We start from the raw sequence: 13,700 nt of genomic DNA, 5'->3' as shown, positions 1-13,700 counted from the left end.
ATGAACCATATGATCCCATTTTTGTAGTAAATGGGTAGTTAGTAAATGCATAGCAAAAATAAAATTTAGAAAAACTATAGTATACATAAAATTGTTATGGTAGTTATCTCTGGGGGGTGGGATTATGGGGGACTTCCACTTTCTGCATAATATTTCTATATGTTGAATTTTATATGATGAACTTATATGAGTCTCATAATAAGATAAATCAAGAAAGGGGAAAAAAACCTTTGAAAATTTGCTGATAGCTATTTTCCCCCATAAAGCCTTCCCAGGCTGGTCTTGCCCGTGCACTCACATGGACCTATGTTATTCGTGGAGTGTTACAGCAAAGCTGAGTGGAAAATGAAGTTTTAGAACTTGAAGCCTATTTCCCCACTGATTTCCATTACTGAATGAGGAGCTATGTGCCCGTGGAAAAGATCCTCCAAAGACTGAGTTGATAACTTCTGGAGAGGAAGAGGTCAATAGTGAAGTCCAAAGTCCAAGTGAATAGAACTTTCTCTTAATAACATCATCTCAAAACATACCAAATCTCTCTCCCCCTTCCTTATCTCTTCATACCCCCAAACTCCTTTTTCATTGCCCCTGCTATTCCCACCCTTATCTGGCCACAACAAACCATAATAATAAAAAAGCAAGTTTGTGTTTACTGAACAAAATCTTGTGTTTTCCATGCTTAATTTATAAGCTAAGCTGGTACTTTTTATGTTTCTCTCACACAAAAAATGTTTCACATAATTGAACCGATCTTTTCCATAGGTCAGGGGCTCTTGACTGAATAAAGTTCCTTACCTTTTCTTTAAAACATTTCCTAAGTTAAAATGGCTTGTGGCCCTTTGATAGCCCTAACCCCTGAAACCCAAAAACAAAGCCCACAAGGGAATTCCTCCTGCCCCATCCAGGCAGAGGGCATCACCTGTCCCCCAGGGAGGCCGTGTCGATCTTGAGGAAGCCAGCACAATTCATGAAGACTTTGGGACCCATGTGGCACATGGTGACCAGCTGGGTCCGGCTCTCGAGCCGGGTGTTGTTCTGCTTCAGGATCTGGGGGAGACAGCTGGACTGAGCCAGGGCAGTAAGCAGACCCCACCTTCCCAGACTGTTCCAGTCTCTATTAAACCCTCATAAAAAAAACTCTGTCCCACCCAGTATCTAGTTGAGCACTACAGCATGCTATCAACCACTCAGAATTAAAAAAAAAAAGTTTTGCTTTAAATGGGAAAATAATAAACAAATAAATGATGTTATACCTACACCAAAGACCATATACAACTAATGTATGGCTTATAAGTTACAAGTTAACACTAGTTGGCCGGGCACAGTGGCTCATGCCTATAATCCCAGCACTTTGGGAGGCTGAGGCGGGTGGATCACCTGGGGTCAGGAGTTTAAGACCAGCCTGGCCAACATGGTGAAACCCCGTCTCTACTAAAAATACAAAAAATTAGCTGGGTGTGGTGGTGCAAGCAGCAGTGAAGGGCACAGCTTTGGCCAACTGGGTCTGAAGTCAGACTCTGGACTCTCACTAGCTGAGTGATTTTGGACAAGTCACTGACCTTGGTCCTCCTGATCTCTCAAATTATACCGACAAAGTATATATTCATATTCAATGAAATGGCAAGTTTTAAAATTTCTGAATTCACTCCAATCCTACCTTCAGGAGGTGGGTCCCTTTCCGAGGTCCCAGGCCACAAACATACTGGATCAAGGCCTGGCTGTAAGGGTGGGCAATGGCACGGTTGACATCGACCCCGACCTCATTGACTCGGTTGATAAATTCACAGTACAAGGCGTTGAGCAGCTCCTCTTTCACCACATGCTCCTGTTGACATTCAGCAGGCAGGATTAAGGTCATTCTGCCTTTCCCTTCACCCGAGGCTGCCTGTCAAATCCTACTCACCTGCAAGGGGTGAAACTTGAGACACAGGATGTCTTCATCGGAACTGCACACCTGGGCAAATTCAATCAGAGGGTCCTGGATGCGCCGGGCCAGGGAGACGGCCTGTCTCAGCACCGGAGGGTAATCCCGGAACTCTGCCTAGAGTCAAACGAGGGTCAGCAGGGCCTTAAAATCCCCTTAGCTACAACATCAAGAGGAAATCCAAACCATTCTGGTTTGAATCATTTTCTCTGCTTCTCTGGGATCTTTTTTCCTGAGACCGATTTAATTTCTGGGACTCCCAATCTGAACCGTAACTTCAAAATGGAGAACTTCTGCATGGATAAGTACACAGGTACACTCCTGTGCCCTTGATAACCTTTGTTTCCCAATTTAATCTCTTTGGGATTAATAGCACTTGCCTGGGCAGGCCCTAAGGGTGGGGCTCCAGCATTACCTCTGACTTCTTGCTGTTCATATAGAGAATGGCCAACTCGTTGTCAACCAGCTCTACCCCAATAGATGACAGCTGCTGGCCCTGGTCCAGCTCATGTACAATGCGCTTCACATCTTCAATCAACATCTGGGCGTCCCTGGTGGGATGAATGTTGGTCAATGAATACGTTTTCTTAGGGATGGACAGTCTCATGACTGCCTTGGGGGTGAAGAGGTAGGGGAGGAAAGGGCTTTGAAGAAAATGAGGTCAAACATCCCCAGGGACACTCCCTGCACAAGCACAAGCCCTATCTGTTATGGGCATATGCCAGATTCAATAATAAGGGATGAGTCGGGTCACAGCCTTAAACCAGGTGTGGTCTAATCCCTACCTACCTGTTCTCTCCTGCAACTGTCACCACATGAGGCTTCTTATTCAGGAGAAATTTCTTTAGCGTTTCAATGTCTTGAGCCTGGATTGAAAGAAAATTGAAGCTGAATGGCTCTGAGGATGTAAAGATTTCAGGAAATTCTGTCTCCCTATGTTGGAGATCTTGTAAGAACTGGAAGTCTTCAGAAGCTATCTGGTCCAAGGTGCTACCAAGGAACTATTTCCACCTCTTCCTGAAAGTTGGCCAACCCTGTCTCTGCTTAATAATTCCACTGACTAGAACTGCACTCCAGTGGTACTAGCTGCCACTGGCTAGGTCGCAAGAATGAAGTTAGGAAACCATTCTTTTTTTATTGTAAACCAAAATCTAATACTTAGCCATTGGTTCTAGTTTTGATGAAGCAAAACAAAGAACTAGCAGCTGCCCTCTTTTGGGTGAGGGCCCTTTGAAAAGGTCAACATGGTTAAGTATATTTCCTTCAGCTTAAAGATGTCCAGTTTCTTATGATTTAGTTTCCAGTGCCTCACACTCCTGCATGTCCTCCTTTTGTGGCTATTTCATTTGTGGTGTGACTTTTGCTAAAATGAGAGTAGTTAGAACTATGATATTCTGATCTCCATTTCAAGATTTTAAGGGCTGGGTGCAGTGGCTCACACCTGTAATCCCAGCACTTTGGGAGGCTGAGGCAGATGGATCACTTCAGTCTAGGAGTCTGACACCTGCCTAGGCAACATGGTGAAACCTCCTTGTCTCTACAAAAAATACAAAAATTAGCCAGGTGTGGTGGTGCACGCCTCTGGTCCCAGCTACTTGGAAGGCAGGAGGATCACTTGAGCCTGGGAAGCAGAGGTTGCAGTGAGGTGAGTTCTTGCCACTGCACTCCAGCCTGGCGACGGAGCAAGACTCTGTTTCAATAATAATAATAATAATAATAATAATAATAATAATAATAAAATTTAAAAAATAGTTGTTTCTTAAGAAGTTTTTCTTTCAAGAATGGGGCTCTGTCAACAAAACTGAAAGATACTACAGATACCATTAGGATAAACAAAATTCAGAAATATACCAACCAAATGAATTGAAAGTCTTCTTTCCCTGGAAAAAAGAGACCCTGAAAGGCTAAAGCAGGGAAAAGGCTGGCTTCATGCCTCAGTGGCTTTCAGCTGCTGGAACAGCCTGACCCAGATGCTGGTAAGAAAAGAGGCAGTTAAAGCAACTCCAGAAGCACACAAGGCCTAGAAACTGGCCTCAAGCCAGAAGCAAATCCTGTACCAGATAACTTCAGTGCCATCTACTGATCATGGAAGTGAGGCATCCCAGGGGACAAGTCAGTGACCAGATCAGACACAATCAGTCTTGCATAGGATGTTGCTTAGACCATAAACACTTATCTCCACTGAATCATAAGACATACTCCAGATGTACACTTAGTATCCTCGTCCTCTCGTCCTAGCCACTTGCCTTCTTTTCCCGCTCTTCCTCTCTCCATGCAGTTCGCCGTTTGGTAAAATGGGGCAGTCGAAGGAAGTCTGTCACTTCTCCTTCACCATTGACCAGGGCGCAGAACACAGGGTGATCTCTGCCAGACAGACAGAAAAACAAGAGTGCAATAATCAGCAATATGAAGTTATGAATGAGAGAAAAATGAAATTAGGAAGACAAGTAAGAGATGGTGCTGGGGAGGCAAAAATAGGCTGTTACCTGGCAGAGGAGAAAGCAATGCCGAGGACTCGAATGCCCTTCCCTTGGTTCTCGTCCATAAAGTCGTCATCTTCTTCCACCTGCTGATCTGGTCGGTAGGGTGCCACTCTCAACCAATTGTAGAGCTTTCGACTACAGGCCTGGGGGAAGAGACACAACAGATATTACATACACGATGACATTATGGTCATCAGGCTCACCAAGTGTGCTATAGAAACACACTCATACACACATGTGCGAGGGTGTGTACTCTTATGTGCAGATGTTCCTAGCCATTGGCAGGCTTACCACCTGAAGACATATCTTGCTTGTGGAAACAGGAGAGTATACAGAGAACAGTGATATAAACAAAGAATGTTTGGATGAGTGGGGGTGGGGGAGGGAAGAAGCTCCTGGAGCAGAGAGGTCTTGGAGGTGGCCCCTGTGGCCTTGTTAGCATTCCCTCTCAGATTATGCTTCACCTGCCCCCTGTGTTTCTCCATTAGCTATGGGACTATTCCTAAGGGGTTCCTTCATGCCCAGCTATAGTTTGGGGAAATCATATGACTAAAAATCATGAGTCTCGGCCAGGCGTGGTGGCTCACGCCTGTAATCCCAGCATTTTGGGAGGCCAAGGTGGGCAGATCATGAGTTCAGGAGATCGAGACCATCCTGGCTAACACGGTAAAACCATGTTATTTTATACTAAAAATATAACATATTTTATACTAAAAATATAAAAAATTAGCTGGGTATGGTGGTGGGCGCCTGTAGTCCCAGGTACTCGGGAGGCTGAGGCAGGAGAATGGCGTCAACCTAGGAGGTGGAGCTTGCAGTGAGCCGAGATCACGCCACTGCACTCCAGCCTGGGCAACAGAGCAAGGCTCTGTCACCAAAAAAAAAAAACAAACAAACAAACATGAGTCTCTGTCCTCACCTTTATGACATATTCCTTGGCTTCAGCCAGCAGCTTGTTCTTGAGTTCTTTGGCCATCTGCACATAGAGGAACTGCTGTAAAGCCCGTTCGATGGCCATGGTGCGCTGCCGGTTCCACTCCTGCACCTGGTGGCTGAACTCATCTCGGTAGTAAAACTGTTTTATCTCTTCAAAATATGTCTGGTCGTTGCCATAGCTGAGAAGAGACACAAAGCTATGGTGTCAGGAATGGAGAAAAGGTGACACCCAATGTCCATGAACATTCTAAGCAAGCCAGAGACAACAGCCTGCTCAACTCTGAAATTGTGGTTCCCCACTCCTGAGGGGCCCTTCCCTCCACCAGACTCCTCACCAGGCCTTCCCCAGAGAGTCGCCAGCCCAGGGCTCTGCTTACCCTTCCACTCCCTTCATATCTATGCTGATGTCAATGGTTAGGAGCCCTTCGTCTTCAGCCAGGCATATCTTGAGAAACTGGTCATCTCTCAGTTCCTTAACAGGCTTGTTCTTTAAATACTTGAAGGAATAGGCATAATGGGCCTCATCCACATCCTGCACACATGAAGGGGGAATCATGAGCCTGTGGATGGGCTGGGCCAGGCCCCAGGAGAAAAGACAGCCTTTCTGCTTTCAGACACACAGCTCAGTGAAGTGGAAGGCAAGAAACTCAAGCCAATCGAAGAAGAGCTGGGGCGCATCTTGGATCAAAGCCCTTCACCCAGCTCACCTTTCTACCTTTCTTGGTGGGGGTTATATTTAGCTTGGCTCTCTCTTGGAAGGTTTGCCTCAGCACCTGCCGGACAAGGGGCTCACGGGCAATCTGCAGGGCTACCATGTAGCGGGCGCCTTCTAGCACAGCTTCTGGAGTAGGGAACTGGCTGTGGGGAAAATGGTGCAGCTACAGGACCAGGGTGTTGCGGCCCTCAGGCCCCTCCTCCTATCAGCCACCTGCTGCATGCCTACCTGCAAACGTAATCCTTGGCCAGCTCCAAGGGCTCTGCGGGAAACTGCTCTGTCTCGTGCCGCTGGTAGCTGTCCCGCAGGTTCTCCCCAAACTGCTCGGGAGTAAGCCCAAACTTTTTGGCCAGGCCATCTAAAGCAAACAGAAGAGTGAACAGTAAGGCAGCAGATGGGCTGATAAACCTCTTGGCTTTCAGAATCTGGAGTTGGAATTCTGGGAACTAGCCTTTTTTATTTTCCTGAGACGGTCTCGCTCTGTTGCCCAGGCTGAAGTGCAGTGGTGTGATCATGGCTCACTGAAGCCTTAACCTCCTGGGCTCAGGTGATCCTCCCACTTCAGCTTTCCCGAGTAGCTGGGACTACAGGTGTGTCCCACCACTCCTGGCTAATTTTTTCTGTATTTTTTGTAGAGTTTTGCTATGTTGACCAGGCTGGCCTCCAACTCCTGGGCTCAAGTGATCCTCCCACCTTGACCTCCGAAGTGCTGGGATTACATGCGTGAGCCACTGTGCCCAGCTAGGGCACTGGAATTTAAAGAGGCCATGAATGAGCAGGACCAGGTGGTCAAAGAACAATGAAAAAACTGATTTTAAACACTTGATGGGCTCTTATAAGGCAGAAGAAACAGAGAGACGGGACTCTCTCCCTCCAATCATGAGTTTCCCATTATCTCAGGAAATTAGGGACAGGCTGAACCATCACGTGGGGCGGGAATGGGTGTGGAGAGGAAGTATTTTTGAAGACCAGGTAATAGGCTGGTTCAGGATTGGATTGGTGACTGACCCAGATAGCCTTTCTTTTTCCTACCTACCAGTCTTTTTTCTGGGTAACTCCCCTTGCTCAGGCTAGAATGCCTAAATCCCAAAGCAGCTAGCTTTTACCTAGCCCAGCACTCTGGCAGATGGTGTACATGTCTCGGCGAGAGGCTTGCTTGAGCTCGGGCCCCCTCTGCTCCTCATCTTCTGCCTCATCACCTTCACCTGGGAAGAAAACATGGGGAGATTTAGGGTTCTAGTTTCCAATCACTCCCAAGGATCTGACACATTAGGAGAAAAGCCTCAAAGGGTACCCAGTGAAGGGCCTCCTTCAAGATGCCATGGGCCGTCGAGTCTCCCGGGTTTTCTTCTTGATTTTTTTTTTTTTTTGAGACAGAGCCTCGGTTTGTTGCCCAGGCTGGTGTGCAGTGGCATGATCTCGGCTCACTGCAACAACCACCTCTAGGTTCAGGCATACCTCAGCCTCCCGAGCAGTTGGGATTACCGGCATGTGCCACCTAGCCTGGCTACTTTTGTATTTTTAGTAGAGATGGGGTTTTGCCATGTTGGCCAGGCTGGTCTCGAACTCCTGACCTCAGGTGATCCACCCACCTTGGCATCTCAAAATGCTGGGATTACATGCATGAGCCATCATGCACGGCCATCAAATCTCCTGGATTTTCTTTTCCAGCACTAACCTTCTTCATCTCCCTCTTCCCTGACACGCTTCAGCTTCTTGCGGCTAGCTTTGGCGGCGTTCTGCATCTTAGGGATGTCTCGGCCATAATAAAGAAGAAAATGGTTGTAGACATCTTTCAGCTCATCCATTGATTGGACATCCTTTAGCCTGAAAGGAAAGAGACATAAGGTTTCAGTCATCACTGCAGAAAGGGTATATCCCAATTTGGCTACAAGAGGTCCAATTCCCAAAAGGCAGTATCCCAACTAAAATGGGATGCCAACCAGTTTTTTCTAATTATTATTACTATTGTTATTATTTTTCTGAGACAGGGTCTCATTCTGTTGCCCAGACTGGAGGCGGGATGATCACTTGAACCTGGGAGGTTGAGGCTGCAGCGAACTGTGACCACACCACTGCTCTCCATCCTAGGCAACAGAGAAAGACCATTTCTTTTTTTTTTTTTTTAAAGACACATAGCTGGGTGCAGTGGCTCATGCCTGTAATCCCAGCACTTTGGAAGGCCAAGGCGGAGGGATCGCGACGTCAGGAGATAGAGACTATCCTGGCTAACATGGTGAAACCCCCCATCTCTACTAAAAATACAAAAAACTAGCTGGGTATGGTGGCGGGGTGCCTGTAGTCCCAGCTACTTGGGAGGCTGAGGCAGATGGTATGAACCTGGGAGGTGGAGGATGTAGTGAGCCAAGATCGCGCCACTGCACTCCAACCTGGGCGACAGAGTGAGACTGTCTCAACAACAACAACAAAAAACAAAAACAAAACCAAGACACATGATAGCCCTAGACCACATCTTATTTATTTATTTTTTTGAGATGGAGTCTTGCTCTTGTCACCCAGGCTGGAGTGTAATGGCGTGATTTCGGCTCACTGCAACCTCCACCTCCTGGGTTTAAGAGATTCTCCAGCCTCAGCCTTGCGAGTAGCTGGGATCACAGGCATGCACCACCACACCCGACTAATTTTTGTATTTTTAGTAGAGACTGGGTTTCACCATGTTGGCCAGGCTGGTCTCAAACTCCTGACGTCAGGTGATCTGCCCACCTCAGCCTCCCAAAGTGCTGGGATTACAGGTGTGAGCCACCACACCCAGCCCCTTTTCTTTTTTTCTTTTTTTGAGACAGAGTTTTGCTCTTGTCACCCAGGCTGGAGTGCAATGGCACGATCTTGGCTCATTGCAACCTCCATCTCCCAGGTTCAAGCGATTCTCCTGCCTCAGCCTCCTGAGTAGCTGGGATTACAGGTGCCCGCCACCACACCCAGCTAATTTTTTGTATTTTTAGTAGAGATGGGGTTTCACCATGTTGGCCAAGCTGGTCTTGAACTCCTGACCTCAGGTGATCTGCCTACCTCAGCCTTCCAAAGTGTTGGGATTACAGGCATGAGGCACTGTGCCTGGCCTCCTTTTTCTTTCTTTTTTTTTTTGAGGTGGAGTCTAGCTCTGTCGCCCAGGCTGGAGTGCAGTGGCATGATCTTGGCTCACTGCAACCTCTGCATCCTAGATTCAAGCGATTCTCCTGCCTCAGCCTCCCGAGTAGCTGGAATTACAGGCGCCCGTCCCCACGCCCAGCTAATTTTTGTATTTTCAGTAAAGACGGGGTTTCACTGTGTTTGCCAGGCTGGTCTCAAACTCCTGACCTCATGACCCGCACGCCCTGGCTTCCCAAAGTGCCGGGATTACAAGCGTGAGCCACAGTGCCCGGCCCCAGCCCCCTTTTTCTTAAGAGACAGGATCGGCCGTGCGCGGTGGCTCACGCCTGTAATCCCAGCACTTTGGGAGGCCGAGGCGGGCAGATCATGAGGTCAGGAGATCGAGACCATCCTGGCTAACACAGTGAAACCCTGTCTCTACTAAAAATACAAAAAACAAACAAACAAACAAACAAACAAAAAAAAACACCAAAAAAAAAAAACCCCAAAAAAAACCCAGGATCTTGCTCTTTCACTCAGTGTAGAGTGTAGTGGCATAATCATAGCTCACTGCAACCTTGAATTCCTGGGCTGAAGTGATACTCTTGCCTCATCCTCCCAAGTAACTGGGACTACAGGCAGAAGCCACTGCGCCTGGCTTTGAGAAGCTATAATTCTTTTTGTTTTTTTGAGACGAAGTCTCACTCTGTTGCCCAGGCTGGAGTGCAGTGGCACGATCTCAGCTCACGGCAACCTCCACCTCCCGGTTCAAGCAATTCTCCTGCCTCAGCCTCATGAGTAGCTGGGATTACAGGCGTGTGCCACTGCTCCCAGCTAATTTTTTGTATTTTTAGTAGAGATGGGGTTTCACCATGCTGGCCAGGTTGATCTTGAACTCCTGACCTCAAGTGATCTGCCCGCCTTGGCCTCCCAAAGTGCTGGAATTACAGGTGTGAGCCACTGTGCCTGGTTGACAAGTTGGATTTCTAAGGGATGGGGCCCTGTGCTACACATTCTCCAAGGTATAACAATGCTCCTGCAGGGCCAGCCTTGGGTCTGAGGGCTTCCCATCATGGAATAAACACCACGTTTTACCTCTCCATGTCAGTGGTGTCCAGAGCCCGGATGCCATCAGCAAGAGGTTTGTCAGGGTCAGCAGAGATCTGTTCATACTGATAAGCCTGCATCTTCTCAAACAGCCGTGTTAGGTTCTCTTTACGGATCCGCAGCTGGGTCCACTAAGGTGAAGTAGGGCAGGAATGAGAGCTTGTGTTCAGCCCTGGAGACTCAAGGCTGCTCTGTTCCTTACCAGAAAACCTAGTTGGGGGGACTAGACAGGCCTGGGAGGTTTGGGTTTGTGGTATCCTGGCAGTAATGGTGCCTTCCCTGGCCTACACCTCTTGGGGGCCATGGATCCACATTACCTTTTCATCCCACTGCCAGACTCTCCATAGGTCATTGATGTGCAACTCAGGCTCCACATACTCCTTTCGATAGAAGGCAATAAAAGGCACCTAGGATGGCAAAGAGACTGCAGTCACTCAGAGAAGATAGATTTGCTAAGATCCCCTCTGTCAGTAGATAGTGACTTCCTAGAGAAACAGCTCCAGGAAATTCAATAGTCAGAAGCCTGGCCTCCCTCACAGCCCTTCCAGGGCCTGGTGCTTTCCTCAATAGGAGAAAATAAAGCTACAGACAGGGTAGCATTGTTCTTATGATCACTAGGGTCTCTGCTGATCCTAACACTTGTTGAGTCATGGATAGGGGATAGGAGAAGGGGGCTCCCACCTCATTTAGGTAACTATCTTTTCCCTCATCCCCTAACTAAATTTCTCACCAATGGGCCACCAGAGCTTGAGGTGTTACCTCAAAATGCTGATTTCGCATGAAGCCCAGGGCCTCTTTGATCTTCTGAATTGTGCTGGGCCCTTTCCGACTGAAGCTGCTGGCTGGCTGCCCTCGGTCTAGGTAATCACAGCTTTCCTACAGTAGGAAAATAAATAAATAGCAAGACAGTGTTTACTTGGTTTGTCTTACCATACAAGACTGCTTAATAACAAAGGATAACCTTTCTAGATGAAATCTAAAAAATTTTTCTCATATACACACACTTGTTGGGACTACATACACATAGTTTTCTATACCAGGCACACGGATGTATGAAATAGGGGAGGAAGAGCTCCCCATCTTGATGAAGTGTCTTTCGGTTCATGTCAAAACCTAAGGATCTTTTTTGCGTACCTGGAGAGAAATGGTTGGTGTGGCAAAAGCATTCCTGTAGATCCAGTCAGCTTCTTCTTCTAGTTCATCATCTTCAGCCCCCTTGACTGGGATGGAGCGGAGCTGCAGTGGATAAGACAACAGGGTGAGACTGACTTTATCTTGTGTCTCACTTAAGAAAAACATATACCTTTTTGGACAGAAACATGTGATCATCAAGTGCACATTTCCAGTATTGCTCTACAAATGCCATACCAGTGTTGTTCTGGCATGAAATAAGCATTTCTTTTTTTTTTTTTCAGATGGCGTCTCGCTCTTGTTGCTCAGGCTGGAACACAATGGTGCGATCTAGGGTCACTGCAACCTCCGCCTCCGGAGTTCAAATGATTCTCCTGCCTCAGCCTCCTGAGTAGCTAGGATCACAGGTGCCCGCCACCACGCCCAGCTGAATTTTTTTTTTTTTTTTTGAGATGGAGTCTCGCTCTGTTGCCCAGGCTGGAGTGCAATGGCGTGATCTCGGCTAACTGTAACCTCCGCCTCCTAGGTTCAAGGAATTCTCCTGCCTCAACCTCCCAAGTAACCGGGATTACAGATGCACGCTGTCACACCCAGCTAATTTTTTTTTTTTTTTTTGTATTTTAGTAGAGACAGGGTTTTACCATGTTGCCCAGGCTGGCCTCTAACTCCTGAGCTCAGGCAATCCACCCGCCTTGGCCTCCCAAAGTGCTAGGATTACAGGCGTGAGCTACCATGACTGGTCGCCCAGCTAATTTTTTGCATTTTTAGTAGAGACGGGGTTTCACAATGTTGGCCAGGCTGGTCTCGAACTCCTGACCACAGGTGATCCACCCACCTTGGCCTCCCAAAGTGCTGGGATTACAGGTGTGAACCACCGCGCCTAGCCATAAGCATTTCATAGTTTTTTTTTTTTTGAGACAGGGTCTGCTTCTAGGCTGCAGTGCAGTGGTGCAATGATGGCTCACTGCAGCCGTGACCTCCCAAGCTCAAGCAATCTTCCCACCTCAGCCTCCTGAGTGGCTGAAACTACAGGTGTGCACCATCACAACCAGCTAGTTTTTTGTATTTTTTGTAGAGATAAGGTCTCCCTATGTTGCCCAGGCTGGTCTTGAGTTCCTGGTCTCAAGCAATCTGCCACTCCGGCCTCCCAAAGTGCTGAGATTATAGGTGTGAGCCACAGCACCCAGACTGCATTTCACAGATTTCTAAAGAAAACAGTATTTCTAGAACCGTAAGCAAGGTAGAGTCTATCTTCCCTTCTCTAAGAGCTGGATTTCCCAGGCCCCGGGTGAGATGAGGTTCAAAGCCTGTGCTGGATACTCAATGCCAGACTTTTGCTAGATTATTTCTTGGCTACAAGGTAATTATGGATTGGTAGAAGAGCGGAGGCTGGTGGTTTTTTACCTGGAACCTCTCAGGCAGGTCAGTGGCTCGGATTTCATTGTCCTGATCTGTGAGGTGGCTGCTTTCTAGCTCACTGGGCTCATACATTTCAAAGATGCTCCTACGGCTCACACGCTTCTTGGTGGTCTTCTTGGGGCGCACTCGGATTTCACCCTCAGCCTCATCATCCTCATACTCATACTCTTCCTCCAGTTCTTCATCATACTCATTGTATTTCTCAAATTCATCATAGTCAAAGTCCACACCGAAGATTTCCTGGGCTTCTTGCAGGGCCCTGTAGGTGGCAGCAAGAGGCAGTTGGCTCAGGTTCAGGTGAGAGGAGAGAAATGCAGCCCTTGCATAGATCCTTTACTTGTCCCAAGGGAACTGAGAGGGTTAGGAGGAAGGTAAACAAAATAACCATATTCACTGTGGACGAAAGGCTTCATTGGGGGATATTTCTGGGCAAACTGTTGTATATGGAAGAATAAAAAGCTCATCTTTGGCACCTTCAAGTGACAGCAATCAAATAGCAACAGAGCAAACGGGTCTGTATCTTGCTCAGCGGACCCATCTTCTGCTAAGGCATTACAGTATTCCCTTAGAGCAAAAGCTTTCAAATTTGTAAATTGTGACACGGGCATTTGTCTTCCAACAAAATTATATTAAGAATGTCAATATATATATAATTGAATAAACATGGAGCTATAGGCTGAAGAGGAACGCTGCAGCCTTGCCCATGTGGGACTCTACTCCAATCCCACAGTAGCCCTAGAGTGCAGAGACAGCTCCCAGGGCTTCCAGAAGCAGTCTGAAATCACTGCCTGGTAGAGGTTATTTGAGGCAGGGAAGCAAAATGGCTGCAAGCTAGGAATGCCCCATTTTTGGCAAAGGCCTCTGACCTCCTCCTTCCTGACTGGGCCCACTCAAT

General features: G+C 47.5%; 1 protein-coding gene across 1 annotated transcript in view; it reads right to left on the bottom strand.

Moving 5' to 3' along the window:
- SUPT6H (SPT6 homolog, histone chaperone and transcription elongation factor) overlaps positions 1–13,700 on the bottom strand; it is a 40,187-nt gene that overhangs the window by 13,103 nt on the left and 13,384 nt on the right. Inside the window, exons 7-24 of the mRNA XM_024235017.3 lie at positions 12,791–13,064; positions 11,390–11,491; positions 11,015–11,131; positions 10,573–10,662; positions 10,244–10,386; positions 7,737–7,885; positions 7,165–7,263; positions 6,287–6,416; positions 6,051–6,201; positions 5,721–5,875; positions 5,327–5,522; positions 4,411–4,550; positions 4,171–4,288; positions 2,714–2,790; positions 2,340–2,475; positions 1,904–2,041; positions 1,658–1,825; positions 920–1,047 (exon numbers count right to left, since the gene is read on the bottom strand). Coding sequence (XP_024090785.1) covers positions 920–1,047; positions 1,658–1,825; positions 1,904–2,041; positions 2,340–2,475; positions 2,714–2,790; positions 4,171–4,288; positions 4,411–4,550; positions 5,327–5,522; positions 5,721–5,875; positions 6,051–6,201; positions 6,287–6,416; positions 7,165–7,263; positions 7,737–7,885; positions 10,244–10,386; positions 10,573–10,662; positions 11,015–11,131; positions 11,390–11,491; positions 12,791–13,064 — 2,511 coding nt within the window. The remainder of the gene's footprint in view (positions 1–919; positions 1,048–1,657; positions 1,826–1,903; positions 2,042–2,339; positions 2,476–2,713; positions 2,791–4,170; positions 4,289–4,410; positions 4,551–5,326; positions 5,523–5,720; positions 5,876–6,050; positions 6,202–6,286; positions 6,417–7,164; positions 7,264–7,736; positions 7,886–10,243; positions 10,387–10,572; positions 10,663–11,014; positions 11,132–11,389; positions 11,492–12,790; positions 13,065–13,700) is intronic.

This window comes from Pongo abelii, chromosome 19 (assembly GCF_028885655.2).
Source record: "Pongo abelii isolate AG06213 chromosome 19, NHGRI_mPonAbe1-v2.0_pri, whole genome shotgun sequence".
Lineage (NCBI taxonomy): Eukaryota > Metazoa > Chordata > Mammalia > Primates > Hominidae > Pongo > Pongo abelii.
This window is presented reverse-complemented; position numbering and strand designations above follow the sequence as displayed.